Source organism: Culex pipiens, chromosome 2, assembly GCF_016801865.2.
Source record: "Culex pipiens pallens isolate TS chromosome 2, TS_CPP_V2, whole genome shotgun sequence".
Lineage (NCBI taxonomy): Eukaryota > Metazoa > Arthropoda > Insecta > Diptera > Culicidae > Culex > Culex pipiens.
In genome coordinates, this window is record NC_068938.1 from 48,636,471 (window position 1) to 48,656,328 (window position 19,858).

At 38.1% G+C, this 19,858-nt stretch overlaps 1 protein-coding gene across 1 annotated transcript in view; it reads right to left on the reverse strand.

Moving 5' to 3' along the window:
- LOC120421949 (uncharacterized) overlaps nucleotides 1-19,858 on the reverse strand; it is a 194,241-nt gene that overhangs the window by 61,413 nt on the left and 112,970 nt on the right. The window contains exon 3 of the mRNA XM_039585259.2: nucleotides 6,918-7,047. Within this exon, the coding sequence (XP_039441193.1) occupies nucleotides 6,918-7,047 (130 nt within the window). The remainder of the gene's footprint in view (nucleotides 1-6,917; nucleotides 7,048-19,858) is intronic.

A 19,858-nucleotide genomic window follows, 5' to 3' on the forward strand; every position in this document is an offset into this window, starting at 1 on the left:
AATAAGATGTTTAATGATTTTTACATGCCTGAATAAAGTTTAAAACATTTGACCGTATCAGCAGGAGGACATTGAGAGCTCGATTTTACTATCAGTTTGTTTTAAATAGAAAAAAAGGTTTATTATTTTTAATAAAGGATTTTATTTGTACAAATTTCCAGGCTTTTCTTTAGGTAGATCAAAAAAGGTAATCTTGAGTCTTTTTTTAAAGTAACTTGACGCTACCAGGGCGGAGTGCATAGCGCGGATCTACTTGGGAAGTAGCACTCGTGTAATCGATGATCCGAACGTATTTCAGCTCGCCACCAGCGCAACCGCTGTAGTGCATATTGTTTGTGAGTTGCGTTGATCACTTTACCAATTCGTTGAACTTGCCGCAACTTTACGTGGGTTTACCTTGAGCAGATCCACCGTACTATGTTCCGGATAGTGGACGATCAACCGACAGGCCATGTCTGCCTATTTTCTCGTGCCAAACGGTCAAGATGTTGCAATCTAGCCAGTCGGTTATTTCTAATTCCTAATCGCTGGGTTGAAACAGTTCCAAACTGTTCAAAACAACAGTTGAACATTTTTGACAGAATTTTTTTTCCATCGCAACTCAAGGTTACTATGATATGTTTGGCGGGATGATTAAAACACACATGCCAAACGGCGGGATATATAAGTCATTGTTTATGTTTTTGACATTAGTTTACATAAAGAATAGCTCGGTAGCTTGATCGGTGCAGCGAAACCGAAGTTTGGTGTGACGGCGGTGTGGATCGGGTACACAAAACTGACATGGTTTCTGCGCCTACCACACGGGAGAAGTTTGGAACTCTTGATGCCTAGCAAGCCAACCGAACTTAATAGTTCTTAAGAGCGAGTCCACGAGCAAAGCATACCCATCTCGCATCGGCCTCACCAATCTGCCTGAAATTTTCAGGGGTTGTTTGTACATATAAAACTAGCATCTGGCCAAAATATGAGCACTCTAGGTCAACGGGAAGTGGGGCAAATCGGGACACAAAGTTTAAAGGTAAAAAAACGTCAAAAATCTTAAAAAGGCTATAACTTAGGCAAAAATCAATTTATTTTCAAAATTCAAAATGCATCTAAAAAAACTCAAAAAATGCAACAAAATGCAGGGTAGAGCATCCCGATTGGTTAAATTTAAAGGGAGTTATTGGTATTTTAGTGAAAAAATAGCATCATTTTCAAACTCAAATAAAAAAGTGTTCCATCCAGATATCAACTCGGTTCGACCTGCAGCTTGTAGGGGACATCTGGGACTACCATCTGAGACTGAGAACGCTTTGGGTAAGGCAGTTTAACATATTAAATAGACACTTTTACTTTTAGTGATTTTTTTGGTTGAATATTTTTGCTCGGTGGACCCCTTAGATCCCATTTTCTGGTGATAATTTTATCATATTCGTGTTCCTGAGACAATTTCACAATAGACACATGCATAAAAATGTTGATTTTGATCCATTTTAACCCTTAAAAAAATAAAAGTTAAAAAAAAAATCTTCGATTCACATTTATTGAAAATCAAGCTCGTTTCCAAGGATACTAGATGACACCAGAAAATAAGTAGCTTAATATTTTTTTAACTTTTATTTTTTAAAGGGTTAAAATGGATCAAAATAAACATTTTTATGCATGTTTCTATTGTGAAATTGTCTCAGGAACACGAATATGATACAATTATCACCAGAAAATGGGATCTAAGGGGTCCCCGAGCAAAAATTTACAACCAAAAAAATCACTAAAAGTAAAAGTGTCTATTTAAAATGTTAAACTGCCTTACCCAAAGCGTTCTTAGTCTCAAATGGTAGTTCCAGATGTCCCCTACAAGCTGCAGGTCGAACCGAGTTGATATCTGGTTGGAACACTTTTTTATTTGAGTTTGAAAATGATGCTATTTTTTCACTAAAATGCCAATAACTCCCTTTAGATTTAACCAATCGGGATGTTCTACCCTGCATTTTGTTGCATTTTTTGGGCCCTTTCAGATACATTTTGAATTTTGAAAATAAATTGAATTTTGCCTAAGTTATAGCCTTTTAAAGATTTTTGACGTTTTTGAACCTTCAAACTTTGTGTCCCGATTTGCCCCACTTCCCGTTGACCTAGAGTGCTCATATTTTGGCCAGATGCTAATTTTATATGAACAAACAACCCCTGAAAATTTCAGGCAGATTGGTGAAGTCCAAACGACGTCCCATACAAAGGGGTATGCCCTGTTCGTGGACTCGCTCTTAATGGTGTGGTTGTCAGAGGCAGTACATTAGTATTTTAAAGGTTCTTGGTTCGAATCTCGACAGTTATTATTTTATTTTTTGAATGTTTTTTATTTGTTTAGAATAATTCGTTAGGAATAGAATTTCGTGGTGTCATGAAATATAAACTTTAACTTCTCGTGCATATAATCCTGAAATAAACATTTTCACTTAAACCTGCCTGCATAATATGGAACGTTTTCTCTATTCCACTACAAAAATCCATTCAATTTTTTAACTCTTTGGCTAAAGCGTCGCAGGTTCGAAGAAGTTACTTAAAAAATGTATATAATCAGTAATTTTGACAGCAAATATTGAAAAAAAAAATCCTCAAAAATATTTGTACTCAGGATTGAACCAGGAACCTCGTGATTAAAAGACGGAGACAACAACCGCCACGCCATCCCGAAGTTGTAAATGATGGCTGACAAACCTGAATCAAAACAATGTCGCCTCCGGTTTACTTGGATCAACCATATGTTGAGTTGCATCTTTGGTATACAGTTTGGTGCACCGGTGGTGTACCAAGGTGCTTTCGGTACAGTTGCTATGGTGTGACAATAAACAGCTCGGTTTGGTTTCTAGAGTGACACGAAAACCGCACCACGGCGCACCAGATCTTGGTGTTCAGTGAAGCCTGATCATCAGTTTACAGAACGATGCAAAATGAAGACTCGATTGAAAATATTTTTTCTTGATACCCAGCTATTGGAGAGGATCATGGCAACGTCCATCAAACAAAAACAAACTAATGTCAAACAACCTTCAAAGCTTCGTTTCTCAAAGAAAAATGTCTATGCAAGCCATGAAAAAATGAACTTATTGACAACCGGAATAGATTTTTAGAGCAAATAGAATCCAACGGACCGTCGAAGAAGAGATCCTTCAAGCAAGAGAAAATATCGAGGAATTAAGACAATCAAAGTATGCAGTTTGAAGGGACTGAAGAATTCATCGGTACATGGAGCAATATTGATATCGAGAAGATCGACAGCCAGAGAGTCGACTGTAATAATTTTTACTAGTTTTTAGATTTGGTTGCTTAAGGTCACTTTTTTCATAAATCAAAAAAACATTGAACGATTGAAGCTTTTAACAAGCTTTTTCAACTGAATTCAAGCAAAAAATGGCTTAATAGAAAGTTTGCATGTTTCGACGAGTAATCTTTCAAAACAACATAAGTTGTAGATATAATGTGATGGAAATGTTACAAAATCTTTGACCTGCAAAAATACGTGATTTTTCCCTAAGTCAGCTAGTTTTCTATTGCGGAAAAAATAAACAAAAACTTATTATGAATTCATTTGGATTTTTAGATATTTTTATAACAAAAAAAAAAGAACATCAATTCTTCTAGATCACATTGAAGTATACTTGGTTTCGTTTTTGAGTTCGGCTACTCAAAATTACTTAATCTAGTTTCTATCTGCGGACAAAAAAAACATGAAAATTGAATAGAATAAATTGTGCGAATCAACTTTTAGGTACTATTTTTTGTAAAAATCCATCGCAAGGTTCTGATTTATAAATATTTCTATAGAATTCTAGTTTGGATATGGAAACTTATATGGAAGATTATGACTGCAAAAAAAGCTCTTTGAACTCAAGGCAAATCGTAACGTGACAAGATAGCACTCTGCCAACGAAGTACTATTTGTCCTTCATTCTTTATTGTGTCCTCGCTCTCTTCAACTTCGGCTTATCTCCGGTCGGTCAGCAAAAGTTTCCCGTGGCAGGGCGTCCAATCCTGGCTGGCTGTCGATTGTTCAGCCAACGGACAACTTTTGCCGGAAATAAATAGTTTGTGAAAGCCGGATCATGCGGAACCTGGAAAGATGGGATCGAGTGTAAGATAATAACTTTGTCTTTAGACTCTATCACAAATATCTTTCATCACCAAAATTTTCTGTTGATGGAAACAACATTTTTAACACTTTGAGATTATTTACTTAATTAGAGTTGTTGTACAATAAAAGCCATTTTACCCCACCACCGAACCGGACAGCTAATGGCTACTAAAAAAAGTGAATGAAGATGAACCAGATTGAGATTGACACCCACTTATCACTGTTCGCTTCAGATGTGTGTGTGTGTGGGTGTTGGTGGTGAGTGTGATTCAGAAGTAAATATAAGGACTTGTGACTTGTTCATCAGCTGCTGCTGCCCATGATGATGGTGGTGGTGTGCGAACTGGTCGTTAGAGCAGCTGTTGGTTGGAAAGTTTTACAAGCGGACATTAATCCTTCCAGTCGTAAAAGTTTTGTGTGACATGAAATATTTATTAGCTCACCCCACCACTCTCTTGAAAGGTTGGGTGTTGTTGTTGTGCGCTGTTGATGGGTTTTACGTGGAGAAACAAACAGGGCCAAACTTGTTAAGTTAACTTTAATCGATTGTGGCCTGAGAATGTGTGTGTGTGTTTGCGTGTGATCATCGGGCGATGATTTATGAGGGCGACCAACTTTCGGACGTTATAAATTTTTGAAGGCTTGTTAAGAGTTGCTGGTGTTTGAAAATGAATGAGTCATCATTCTCTGCCACTTAATAAATTGAATGCTAGATTTGATTGATTGTTTTGTAATTTGATCAATGTTACAGCTTTCACCGATGATTAGCCCTAACTTTTAAATCAATGATCTAATCATGTAATATAAATGAGCAATTCTCACAGTTTTCGATCATTCGATTTTTTTTTGTATTTTTTAATCTGGCTGAAACTTGTTTGATGCCTTCGGTATGCCCAAAGAATTCATTTTGCATGATAAGTGATTTATGAAAATTCTAAAATCTGTATCTTTTGAAGGAATTTTTTAATCGATTTGAAGTCTTCGGCAAAGTTGTAGGTATGGATAAGGACCACACTGGAAAAATGTGATACACGGTAAAACTTTTTTTGGTGATTTTTAATTTCACTTTTTGTCACTGAAACTTGATTTGCCATTTTTTTTTAATTTTCTGATATGTTTTAGAGGACATCCAATGCCAACTTTTCAAAAATTTCCAGAATGGGCAAAAATATCTGACCGAGTTATGAATTTTTGAATCAATACTGAATTTAAAAAAACGAACTTTGTTGATATGATCGTTAGTTGCTGAGATATTGCAATAAAAAGATTTAAAAACAGTAAAATTGATGTTTTCTAAGTCTCACCCAAACAACCCACCATTTTTAAATGTCGATATCTCGGCAACTATTGGTCAGATTTTCAATGTTAAAATATGAAACATTCGTGAAATTGCCCGATCTTTTCATTATTTTCAAAAAATTATTTTCAAAAAAATTAAATCAAGACTAACATATTTTTTAAATGTTTTACCCTTTTCAAATGTCAGTCGATAAGATCAGAATCAGATCAGTCGATAAGATCAGAAAATTTCACGATTGTTTCATATTTTAACATAAAAAATTTGACCAATAGTTGCCGTGTATCACATTTTTCCAGTGTCAAATCGATGAAATAATTCCTTCCTAAGATACAGATTTTATAATTCTCATAAATCATTTTAGTATGGACAGCTGTCAAATTTGTATGGAAAATTATATGGACAAACTAATGATGCCAAATGGCTTCATTGGGCATACCAAAGGCACCAAAAAAGTTTCAACGGGATTGAAAAGTACAAAAATTAAAATTACAGAAAAAATTCCGATGTCGTAGAGAATTGCTTTTATTTAAAAATACAATTTTTTATTGTATGCAACAGCAATGAACCGCCCTAATTCTCCATTCAAAGGTTTAAGAAAAACCAATCGGCCCTGTCTAAATTATTTTTGTAACATTCATATTGTACGAGTTTCTGGGGACACCAATTTTCATGCTTCCCCTCAAGTTGAGCCTGCGCAGTCATTTTTTTTGTCAATTTTTGTGTGTCAGTGACACTTATTTGATACCAAGTTTTGTTGATTTGGAGGAACATTTTTCATAATTATATCCTTCGTTCATTTTTACTCAAAGAGTTGTTTTATTCTAGTAAAAAATATTTAGATTTAATTTCGACAGTATCGAAATAATAATATCTGTCCGGGACCGTGGTGTAGGGGTAAGCGTGGTTGCCTCTCACCCAGTCGGCTTGGGTTCGATCCCAGACGGTCCCGGTGGCATTTTTCGAGACGAGATTTGTCTGACCACGCCTTCCGTCGGACGGGGAAGTAAATGTTGGCCCCGGTCTAATCAAGAGGGTTAGGTCGTTAGCTCAGTCCAGGTGTAGGAGTCGTCTCCCTGGGTCCTGTCTCGGTGGAGTCGCTGGTAGGCAGTTGGACTAACAATCCAAAGGTCGTCAGTTCGAATCCCGGGGTGGATGGAAGCTTAGGTGTAAAAAGAGGTTTGCAATTGCCTCAACAATCAAGCCTTCGGACACCTAGTTTCGAGTAGGAATCTCGCAATCGAGAACGCCAAGGCAATGCTGTAGAGCGAATAATTTGATTTTGATTTTGATTTTCGAAATAATATGAAACAAATTTAGATTCAATTGAAAAATTTCAAAAAACTATATCTGCCAATTAAATCAAATTCCCTATCATACATACAAAAAAAACCATTCCACAGAAAGCACCTTTCATATAGATTTCAAATCCGACATCAAACGATCCCGACCATATCATATAGGAAAAAAAAGAGTAAAAAGAAAATAACTGTAATCCAGGCTCACCTGTATAGCGGGATGCCGGCGTTATCTCGGAACCACAGCACCATGTTGATTTTATCGCGGTTCGACGCTAGAAGTGGACAGTACAGGATTGCTTGGTGGTCCTCGATTGCTTCGACATCGGTTGTTTTAACTGGGGAAAAAAGAGTCGAGAAAGAGTACGGGAAAGATGAGGAAAAGCTGGTTTTAGTCCAGATGTGGGCGATTGGATTTCGATGGGATTTTTTTTTGCTCTCTGGTCTCAATTAGGTTTTTGGGATTTCCGGATGCTTATTGCTAATCGAACCATTTGGATCAATTGATGTTTGGTATCAAATGTTTGGTGGAGATTGGAATCAGTGGTATTATCTTGTACCAGCTTGGCAGACAGCTTGATTGCACTTCAGTTGACTCCACTTATGGCGTTTGGTTAATCCTAATCTCGCTGGAAATCCCCATAAATGGAGGGAAAATGCAAATTTAATCGCTCCATCTTGGCCTCGCAGCGAGATGAGGAGCAATAATTTATTCAGGGCTATTATTTTTCCATTACTTTTATCTGGCAGGCACCAGCTCAGCAGCCAACGCCGCCGAGGCCTACAAGGATGAAATATTACTCTCATTAAACGGAAAATGCCTCACACTTGGGGCATTGCTTCGACTCCAACCCACTACCTACTAGAAGCCAAGACTCGCTCTCCTAAGATAACGACGTCCAAATTAGCTGCCATCATTCATCGCACAAGTCGTCGTCGTCGTAGAGTTGCGCTCGTTATTTCGTGAAAGGAGAGAGCGTTCTGACGAAGGGAGGACTTTGACACGGTGACTGGATGCTGACGGCCTGGCGGGTATGTAAAATTACTTTCTGCCTCGGCTCTAGCGTGCCTTCTACAGGGACGACCTGCTATGTTCTACGAAACCACGTGGATGAGTCGCTGTCGTCATCAACCGTAGTCGGTTCTCTATTAGGAGAATCTCATTTTCATCGTTTGGCTTGGGCACAGTGAAAAGATTTTGAAATTACAGGATATTTAGTATTCACTTAACTATATTTTTTTCTCAACTGTTAAAGTTAACAAGAAATCTTCCAAATATCCTATAATATTTCACTGCATTTTTCCCTCCGTGTAAAAGGGGCTGCAAACCTATGAAGTTCTGCTCGACTCTTGGATAGGAGGCTCATAGACGGTCTTCATGACGTAGGATCCGGCAAGCGGGATCACTTTCATGTGGCGGTTACCGTTTTCTATGTCTCGGTGATGGCGTGGATTACGTTAGTAACCTTATTTTGGTGGTTGCGACTGGGCGGATCAGCGATCAAGACTATCAAGGGTGAGAAATGGTGACGAGCTGTTCAATGATAGGGGGTTCATGGTAAGTTGTAGCGTCCTACTACACGGATAGAAATCCTGTAAGCAAATCCGAACAACAAAGTTGTCGATTTTGAAAACATTTGCAACGAAATCGAGAAAAATGTTGAAGATTTTGAAATCATTACCATGTTGTCGAATTCAACAACACAGTGTTGCCGGATTTTCTTACAGGATTTCTATCCGCGTAAACTGATGGATTTGATAAAGTTGTGGTAAGTTGGAATAGTGTTGTTGTTGTTATCACATGTTGAAGTTACTTCCTTTAGAAAATTAACGCCAACAATTGTGATTGTGATTCGTTTTTGCTCAAAGTCTAGAGCTATAAACCTTAAATACATTTGTAACGAATTTAATTTGATTTTTTTTTCGAATTTGTGTTTCTCCTGTTTCTCCTGTACCCGATTTTGCATAATCCTGAACTCTGGCCCAAAAGATGTCGAAGACACCAAATGGGTAAAACAATATCTTTCCAGGAATTATTTCTTTCTCGAAACTATATTTTTGAGAATGAATGCATTAAAATCATGTAGAAAATCAAAATTTCGTATTAGAGCAGTTCTCTACGGAATCGGTATTTTTTCTTTAATTTTAATTTTTGTATTTTTTAATTCGGCTGAAACTTTTTTGGTGCCTTCAGTATGCCCAAAGAAGCCATTTTGCATCATTAGTTTGTCCATATAATTTTCCATACAAATTTGGCAGCGGTCCATACAAAAATGATATGTGAAATTACAAAAATCTGTATTTTTTGAAGGAATTTTTTGATCAATTTGGTGTCTTCGGCAAAGTTGTAGGTATAGATATGGACTACATTGAAAAAAATGATACACGGTTAAAAAAATTTTTGGTGATTTTTAATTTCACTTTTTGTCACTAAAACTTGATTTGCAAAAACACTTTTTTTTTATGTGTTTTAGAGGACATCAAATGCCAACTTTTCAGAAATTTCCAGGATGGGCAAAAAATCTTTGACCGAGTTATAATTTTTTGAATCAATACATTTTTTTTCTCAAAAAATCAAAATGTTGGTCGCAAAATTTTTTCAATTTCATTTTTCGATGTAAAATTGAATTTGCAATCAAAAAGTAATTTGGTGAAATTTTGATAAAGTTCACCGTTTTCAAGTTATAGTCATTTTTATGTAACTTTTTTTCAAAATAGTCGCAGTTATTGATTTTTTTAAAATAGTGCCCATGTTTGCCCACTTTTGAAAAAAATATTTTTGAAAGGCTGAGAAAATTCTCTATATTTTGCTTTTTCGGACTTTGTTGATACGACCCTTAGTTGCTGAGATATTGCCATGAGAAGGTTTAAAAACAAGAAAATGATGTTTTCCAAGTCTCACCCACAGGGTTGTTAAAATATCAAAATATCAGCTCTCAGCAACTACAATTATCTCGCCTGAATATTCATGCCTCAAATATAACTGCTCTTCTCTCTTCATTGAAACTCTCAGCGCCGAACATAGCCGAACACGTTTTCGTGTTTACCCACTCGCGATTGACATTTTCCTTTTCTCTCTCATTCCCGCTTCCACGTTCATCCTACCACAACAGCGTTTAACCACAAAAGCCGCCACAAAACCAATTTCGCAAACGCAGTTTAACGGGACGTCATGCGTGGTCGGCTCCTAATCGCCTTCTCGCGTTCTCTCATTGCAGTTTTCGGAGAGATTGAGAGACTATGCGGTGAGAGGGCATAGTCGAGGAAAAGGGAAAGAGTGATAGAGAGAGAATGACATCGCTGGGAATCACGAGGCATAAGAAGAGATCTCACAAGCTATAGTGACGGCCACTATACTCTCAGATATTTTTGGAGCAGAGATAATCTATTGATAGCTTTTTTATCACTCATTTGCAACACTGTCACCCAAAAAACCCACCATTTTCTAATGTCGATATCTCAGCAACTAATGGTCCGATTTATAAGGTTATAATATGAAACATTCATGAAATTTTCCGATCTATTTGAAAAAAATATTTTCAAAAATTTCAAATCAAGACTAACATTTCAAAAAGTCCAAACATTCAATATTACGCCCTTTTGAAATTTTACAAATGTTTCATATTTTATTATTGTGAATCGGACCATTAGTTGCTGAGAGATAGACATTAGAAAATGGAGGGTTTTTTGGGTGAGACTTGGAAAACATCAATTTTCTTGTTTTTAAACCTTCTCATGGCAATATCTCAGCAACTAAGGGTCGTATCAACAAAGTCCGAAAAAGCAAAATACAGAGAATTTTCTCAGCTTTTCAAAAATATTTTTTTCAAAAGTGCGCAAACATGGGCACTATCTAAAAAAATGGAAAACTTCGACTTTTTTCAAAAAAGTTACCTAAAAACGGCTATAACTTTAAAACGATGCAATTTATGAAAATTTCACTAAAGTACTTTTTGATTGCAAATTCAATTTTAAATCGAAAAATGAAATTGAAAAATTTTTGCGACCAATATTTCGTTTTTTTGAAAAAAAAAATGTATTGATTCAAAAAATCATAACTCGGTCAAAGATTTTTTGCCCATCCTGGAAATGTCTGAAAAGTTGGCATTTGATGTCCTCTAAAAGATAAAAAAAAAAATAAATAAAAAATAGTGTTTTTTTTTGCAAATCAAGTTTTCGTGACAAAAAGTGAAATAAAAAATCACCAACATTTTTTTTACCTTGTATCAATTTTTTTTCAGTGTAGTCCATATCCATATCTACAACTTTGCCGAAGACACTAAATTGATCAAAATAATCCTTCAAAAGATACAGATTTTTGTAATTTCACATATTATTTTTATATGGACAGCTGTCAAATTTGTATGGAAAATTATATGGCCAAACTAATGATGCAAAATGGCTTCTTTGGGCATACTGAAGGCACCAAAAAAGTTTCAGCCGAATTTAAAAATAACGAAAAAATCGAATGACCGAAATCTCAGAGAATTGCTCATTACAGAAAAATTACTAAATGCACTTAAAACATGATTATGAATGTTTCCTGAAGATAATTCATGATGAAACTGAGTAAGTAAGATTTAAGCTCTATTTTTTTTTATCTCGGCAGACGGTAATAACAAAATTAATGCTATTTCAATAACAATTACTATTCAGAACAGATTACAGTGTTATGGAATCTTCATGGAAAATCTATATTTGCATAAGAGTTTAATAACAGTTTATGATATCAAAACATAATTTGATATCGGTCTGATATTGGGTGAAAGCCAAAACAGCTTTGGAATAACATTTTTTGTTATGGAAGAATACCTCCAAGTGTTATTGGGATGATCGGATTAGATGTTTAAATAACGAAAAAAAAGGTGCAGGTGGTTATGTTACACATGACCAGTATGACAAAGAACTTTGCAAGATGATTGTTGAAATTTTCGATTAGAATGCCCGGTCCAAATTTCCCCATGATTCCCTTATAATTACACAAGACAACTCTTTTGTGAATAGTTTCAATACATAATATCAACGTCCTATCGAACTAAGGGGACGGAAATTGCAAATGGAGCTGCAATAGAAATCAAGGTGAAATCAATCGACTTTCCCTCACCATTCGAAAGTTATCAAGATGCGGAAATGTTTTTGCAAAGCTGTTGCAAGCAATTGGCGGCAGCAAAGTAAATTTCAACAGCAAACATTAAAACTGCCCTTTCAAGGGCTCTAATTGAATACGAAATAATTATTCTACATTTTCAGAAACAGATTTTCGCCGCGGCACAATAAAAAGGCAATCGCAGTAATCGATTTATTACTTCCTGCCTAAAATGAGCAATTTATTTTAACTGCTTAACTTCAGATAATGGTCAGATACATGCCCAGTATCAAAAACCATAAAGATTGATACCCATATTGCCCTAACTCTTATGGTTCGGCAAATGTCCCCCACCGGAACATCCCCGGGGCCTCCGGATTGTGGTCCCTACTGCTGAAATGTCAAATTTCATGTTCAGTATCAAAAACCATAAAGTTTGATACTGCCTCAACTCTTATGGCTCGGCAAATGTCCCCCCACCAGAACATCCCCGGGGCCTCCGGATTGTGCCCACTTTTGCCGAAATTTTAAATTTCATGCCCAATATCAGAATCCATGATGTTTGATACCCATATTGCCTCAACTTTTATGGTTCGGCAAATGTCCCCCATCGGAACATCCGCGGGGCCTCCGATCATTCCGGATTGTGGCCACTACTGCCGAAATTTCAAATTTCATGTCCAGTATCAAAAACCATAAAGTTTGATACCCATATTGCCCCAACTCTTTTGGTTCAGCAAATGTCCCCCCTTCGGAACATCCGCGGGGCCTCCGGCCACTCCGGATTGGGGTCACGACTGCCGAAATGTTAAATTTCATGTCCAGTATCAAAAACCATAAACTTTATCGCAACCACAACCAACTTGACCCAAAGGGAACTGGTTCTCGATCAACACGGAGACTCCTTCTTGATGCCGTTAACCGGAGCCTTCCGGGTGAAAATCGGTCCCGATCCTGCGACGGCCCGAGCCATTTCGGCAACCTCTCCACGTCGTTGACCAGGGGAAATTTCTGATGTCCCTTCTGATTCTGCAACTGCCACTCGATGTTGACTCCTCGGCTTTCAGAAAATTATGAGCTTGAGTGGAGGTGATTTTAGATACATCAATCTCACGTCTCTCGGAGAGGATGATCGGGAAAGGTTTGTTCAACCAATCAGCGTGAATGAAAAGGAGGGGAAGTCTGCGAAGAGGGGAAATCGCCACGTAACGATTTCGCTTCGCAAAAATTTGGGTTCCGATCTTTTTATTCATTCTCTTTACACATACTAAACACCACCTAGAGCACCAAACAGTGCGTTGCAAGTGAATTTGTAGCAAGAAAGCGCCATCGACTGTGGATTTGCTCGTGTGTGTGTAGTAAACCACACTAAACTTGTGTTCGCGGAACCACACTAATATTGTCCGTTTCTCTCAAAGGTACACGCCGCGCGGCATTTCAGAATGTGCCGCAGACACTGTTGCCAGCGATTTTCTGCACTTTTGGTGCTATAAAAAAACATTCCCGGTAGCAATGCCATGCAATTCGAAGAAGAAAATCAACAAAAACAAAACGCACAGTATGGGATTTGACAGCGCGCATTTACCGAAAGTGCGGCGCGTCGTTTCGAGGCTGGTATGCCGCGTGTCTTTTTCGGGAATACGCGCAATATCGAAAATCGATTTTCCCCAAGATCGATCGGATGAGCAAACTCATGAAGGGTAGTTGCACGGCAGAAACCAGGCGCACACAAATGAAGCTCCCCAGCCCGTTTGTGTGTATGCGTGTGTATGCGTGTGTATGCGAATAATTTGGTGCTCTTTCAAGCCCCAAATTTGCCACTCGATTTCCCTTCCGCACACACAAACACTCCCTACCGTACCCAACCAGATTTTTAAAGAATACTCTTTCGTGTGAATTGGCCCTGAAAAGGGCCATTATAACGTCCTATGACGATGATAAAACCATGCGATGATGACACTCCAAGTTGCCGACAATTTTCCCTCCCGCGCCTGCTCTGCCTCTCTTTCCAATTTTTCAATTCTCTCCTTCCTCTCGGCGGCTCTGCTGTGCTGCTGCTGCTGCTGCTTCTCGATCCTCCTCGTGCAAAGATTCGGACTCGTTTGAGCTTCTACCGGCGGCGCGGCGCTCTTTTATGACCTCGCTTGGCTGTGACGGCTCGACGTTTTCGAAGCGTGGCTGAGAGCAAAATTTGCTAAGTGCTAGATACTTGAATCTGATTAATGTGTTCGGGAAAGGTTGCGCTCAACCAATCAGCGACCGGGATTTTCCCGGTCTGAATTATTATTTTTCATCTTAACTTTTGAGTATTTTAACAAAGTTTTATCAACTTTATGAGGTAGTCAACTTGTACTTTAAGACATCCCCTTTCGTTTGGTGGGTAGAACATAAAGATTGCTTGAATGGGGTGGAAGATATAAGCATTTAAAAGACTACACAATTTCGTTACACTTTCGCTTCGCGAAATTTTGGATTGACACCCGTAGACAGTGCCCTTAGGACAAAGTTCTTTGTCAAAAAAACAAAGATTTGTTTGAAGAATAGCTAAAAATGTTCTTACAGTTGGGCCGAAGCTTTTGCCCAGACCAGACGTAGTCAACTCGAGCTCTGTGACAAGTGTTTTCCCCTGCTTTGTGCCTTTGTGCACATTGAAGAATCGTTCTCTATTTCATTCTCGCAGCCAGCAAAGCATTTGTTGCGACAATGACCACTCTGCGACCACGTGAAAACACCTTCAAGGTGGACCTTAGTGTGTTCCCCAAGCGTCCAAGTTTTGAGGAAATCCATTCTTTTGTCCACGACACCATGGGACTACGAATTGATCAAGTGAAACGTCTGCAAATGAACCACGTGCAAAACGCTGCACACGTGAAATGTGACACGCTCAAGACCGCCCAGGACGCTGTTGACCAGCATAACGAACGCCACGAAATTGAGGTGAACAAGGTGAAGTACAAGGTACGGCTCCAGATGGATGATTCATCTGTTGAGGTTAAGATTCATGACCTATCGGAGAATGTGCGCAACGAGGACATCGTTGCATTCCTGAGGCAATACGGAGATGTGCATTGTATCAAGGATTTAGTGTGGGGGGATAGCTTTGCCTACAAAGGTGTCTCCTCTGGCATACGTGTTGCAAAGATGACGCTCAAGAAATACATCAAATCGTTTGTGACTATCCAGCAAGAGCAAACTCTCATCACATATCGAGGTCAACCCCGGACTTGCCGCCATTGCGGTCGCATTTCGCACCCTGGAATGACGTGCACAGACAATAAGAAGCTCGAGGGACAAAAGAACGCTCTGGATGAGCGTCTTAAGTCTGCACAGTCTACCTCGTCCAGCTACGCGATTGTGGTAGACAAAGGAACCGAAAAACCAAACGATGTACCTACACCAAGTGCGCCACAGACGCCGCTCTGTCCGATTTCGAGCAGAGTGACTGATGAAGTCGAGCAGTTCTTTACACTCGCACAAACCGCATCCTCCTCACCAACACAGGAAGAAGACGTTCAAATGGAAGCCGAAGATGACCCGATCGTGAAGGACCAGAGTACCCAGCAGACCTCGGAAGATGGACAGCCCGAAGACAACGTTACTGATTCGGCGACGATGTTCAAAGTACCAGCCCTTCCCCTCTCCACCAACACCGTGCAAAGTGGTATCTCCGAGACCGACGATTAACCAATTTTGAGAACGATGATTCAAAATCTTGTAAATTGTTTTCTAGAATAAATTGTGCTCCAACATTAGATACTTACATATCATGTTAAACAATTTATATGATACTGTATAATTATTGCTAAATAAACGATTTTCAAAAAAAAAAAAAAAAAATAGTCTGTTATAAAAATAACAATCCAATAAAAATAATGGGGTCCGATTTTCTTATGTTTTTTATTAAATAAAAAAAAACTAAAAATGGCAATTATTATGAATAAAAAATAATCAAATAGCTAGTCCATGACTCGGCAATGATACAGCAATCGCAACAAACAGATTTTTTATATTTTATTTTCAATTTGTAAGCAGATTTGTTGGACTTAATCTAATGATTTAATTTCGTCGAATCGAATATGATTGGACAAGGTTTTATCAAAATGAAAAAAAAAAAATATAATTAGATAAATTCTTTTTACGAAAACGTAGAGTATTTTTCTGATTATGATGAAAAAACATTTTCAATGGAAGATATCAAAGATAAGACTGAGACTAGATTTCATCTTCAGACCGTGGCCTGTCGTACTAAGGACAAAAATTATTAAGCTCAAATTCTTCACTCTAATTTCTTGTCTATCTTCAAATCATGTTTTCATTTTTGTAATGCATAAAGAACACAAATTAATTTTGATAAGTTTTGTTATAAATGTTATCAATGGTTCTGTTTAATAATCTCGAAGTTTTATAGTTTTTTTTCGATCGATGACATCAAAATTTAAATTTTGTAAAATTATTGTAAAGCCCTATTCAACTTAAACGTTATTAAATGTATTTTGAATTGTTCGCAATCGATATTAAAGCTTTTTCCCCTATAAAGAAGGAAAATTGATTTTATTGCAATATTTTTTTGGACAAAAACTAGAAATAAATTTTATATTGGCCTAACTATAAGACTTCCAGTAAAATTAACTCCATCGTGATTCCCAAAACCAGATTTCTCGATTTGTTCCGCAACAGATTTTCAAAACTTCCAAATTAAATTCAACCACAAGCTTTCGTCTGAATAGAGACCCATAATTAAATGAAACCTCACAGCGCGATTTTATTACACCGACCAAAAACTCCACCATTCACACAAAGTTAGGGGTGGGGAGTGTGGGTAAAACGATAGGCTAAAGCACTTGCAAATATAATTAGGTTTCTTCCACCGCGAAACCGTTTTCCTGGCAAAATACCCCGTTCCGTGTGGCGGATCACTCTGGCGCTTCCAAGTGCGGTTCGCCACTAGCAGGGCAAAGTAGTAGATGTAGAAGGTTCATCGTACGCGGTGGGGACGGCTTTTATCCGTCATCGTCCCGGAGAAAAAGCCCGTCAGGGAAACCGAATCCATCATCCTTATTACACGCGCAGGGATTTGGGCGGGGTGGATTAAGTCGTGGAAATTTTAGTTTTTTTTTCCAAATTATTTTGAGTAATTTTTCAGTTCAGGCTTTTCTTGCTGAAATTATTTTATTTAAATAAAATTTCTTATTTTTATATTAACTAAAGTCACACCGTGTCCTCCTATCCAGGATGAAAATAAAAAAAAAAGTCTCAGCCCAGTTGGTAATCCGATTAATTCAATATTCATCACGCTGTTGGCGCCGGTTCTGGTTCTGAACTCCAGAATTAGGATTGACGGATGGTCTGAGAGTGCTCCCTGCCCACGGCCAGCAGCATCGGCGGTCGTAGGCAGATGATCCACCGAGGATACCGACTCTACAAGACCGCACGTTGGCAGAGGATGGCAGCTTATCCGCAAAATTAACAATTAACAGCGGGATTTAGCGCTGTAAGCTGAGCACGTACGAGGAAAATGCGATCCATGGGATTATGAAGGAAAAACAGTTAAAACTCTTTTTTTTAAGTCTTCATTTGGTTTGGAAAACATTCTGATAATCAACATCCAATATTTAAAAAAATGACTGAGAATTTTAAAAAGTCGGTCAAAGACAGCTCAAACCCCACATTAAATAGGTGTTTTTTCCCAAAAATATTAATTGCTATCAATACCCATTGAACCATTTTTTTATTCAAACGATTCCTTTACAAACAGCAGCACTAATTGAAACCCGTTCAGCTCACGAGACCAAACTGGCGCTCGAGGCATTAAAATACCCACCACCATTCCTCGCAAATAATTTATTCCACGTGGCCTATTTTTTCCCTCGATTTCAATCGTGACTCGTGAACCGTTAAACTTTATTGATTATAAAATCATTTGCGTTCGGTTCGGTTCGAGCACATTTTTTCCCACTTCTTCTCCACTCTCCAAACTCCAACGACCCTCATTTTGCTATTTAGCATTTAAGCATCACCGTATTTCTGAACGTGATCCTGGCCCGGCTACTTATGGCGGTGGCGTTTTTCAAGTTTTTCATGTGTGAATATTATTATTGTTATTGCAGGTCCCGGCTGTTTTTTTCTCTCTGACTTCAGATAGTCACCTGCCACCAGGGATGGAAGGTATGTTGTGTTTTTTATTCTTGGCAAAGTCGGAAATATAAAAAAAGCATTTTGACCGCCATCCATAGAAGGTAGCTCCACTCTCTACTCCCAAGAGACCTTCGTTTGAAAATTGATGATTTTTGAGCAGGTAAAAGATCTTAAGATGAGTGTTAACGAATGTTTGCATTATTGTGCAAATTCTTAGGGGCGGTATGTCCACGCATCCCCCAAGTAACATTTTAAGCTTTATCAAAGCTGTCACAACCGCTATAAAACCTATCAGCCAAAACCAACATTAAAACCACCAAGTCGTAACAGCCTCCCCAGAACCCCGATAAACCTCACTTAAAACCCAAAAGGACCTCCGCAAAAGGTTGTTACGGCCTATTCATAAAACCCACATAGGAGTTCAAGGCTTTACAACGAAATCCTAACAACCTCCTTATAGCCTTGATAAAGCCTTTGTTAAAACCTTGTTAGGAGTTAGGGAAAATGACATTTCATACGTCTTCATGCGTCTTATGACAAACAGATTTTATTCTGGCAAAAAAATGAGTCTTCGTCTTGCCAAATGAAATTATGGAGATGGTTGTCAAAAATGGTGATGATGATATCGACGTCATCGTGCTATCATGTCGCACCCGCCATTTTGACGTTCCGAGAAAAACGCGTTTTAATGTTTGACCTTGAATATTCAAAAACGAGAGCACGCAATGTAAACAATTACAAACACGTTTTGTTTGGCTCACCATTCTGTGCATTGTCCCAAAGTTTGGTTGAAGTTGGTTACTGGAGTCCCGAGTTATAATTACAAATGTTTACGGTAGTCTAGCTTGTACGTGCGACAAACGCATCCTGACTTTCCTGGCCTGAAATCCCTTTGGCCAATTGTCACACTTACATCGATTTTCAGGGAGTGACAAGATAGCACGACAAGATTGAAACTACTTTTATATGGAAAGTGACAAAAATGCACGGAGTTTTTTCGGTTTTTGGTGAATATCTCAGGATTGAAAACGAATTTTGGGGATCTGTGAAGGTCAAAAGGTGAGGCATTGTGAGCGGCACAAAATGGCGTTCTTAACTCAATTTGGCCCAAAATGCACGTACGACAAGTTAGCACGATGGCGACGATATGATAGATATTGGAGGTAATTGAAATAATTTTAAACCTTATTTCTCGAAATTGGTGGCTCAAATTCAGCTGCGGTTAAAATTTAATTGATGATTGTAGGGGAGATAGAACCAAAAAAATCAACTCGCTTCATCAAAAATCATTATTTTGTAGTCATAGTTTTTAATGTTAAAAAATATTGTGTTGCAAATCTTTGCAAAAAATGTTCAAATTATGTTTAAACTTCTGTGGCTATGCTAACGATGTCACAAATTCATCATAATTGCGTGTTTTCATCAAATATATGATTTTTAATTTTTTTTTGCCAAGATGGCGGTCAATCATATTCAATCAGAGCACGCGTTTAGCGCCATATTTATGCACTGCTTTTTGGCCGCGATAAATGCTCTATTAGGAGCTTATGGTTTTAAGTGAGCTTTTTGCATGCCTAATGGCACTTGACAGCTACAACACCCTTGGTTTTAACAAAGCATGCGATAAAATCGTTTGGCATGGCATTGCCATCTGGTTTTCAAGCCTCTATTAAAACTTTCATAAAACCTTATTGAAAGCCAGTCGGCTTTTATTTTCTCCCGGTTTTATGTCCGAGGCATAAAACCTTGTTAGAATCTATTAATTAGCTCTTGCTTGTTGGTTGCGGTGAATGCCCAAATAAAACTATTAAGCAATCAAGATGCTACAATAAAACCTTAATAAAACTTGGTGGTGGCTAGTTGGTTTAAAAATGTTACTTAGGCCTTCCTCCCCTGTTTATTCTGTGAAGTGTGATCTGTTCGCAGAA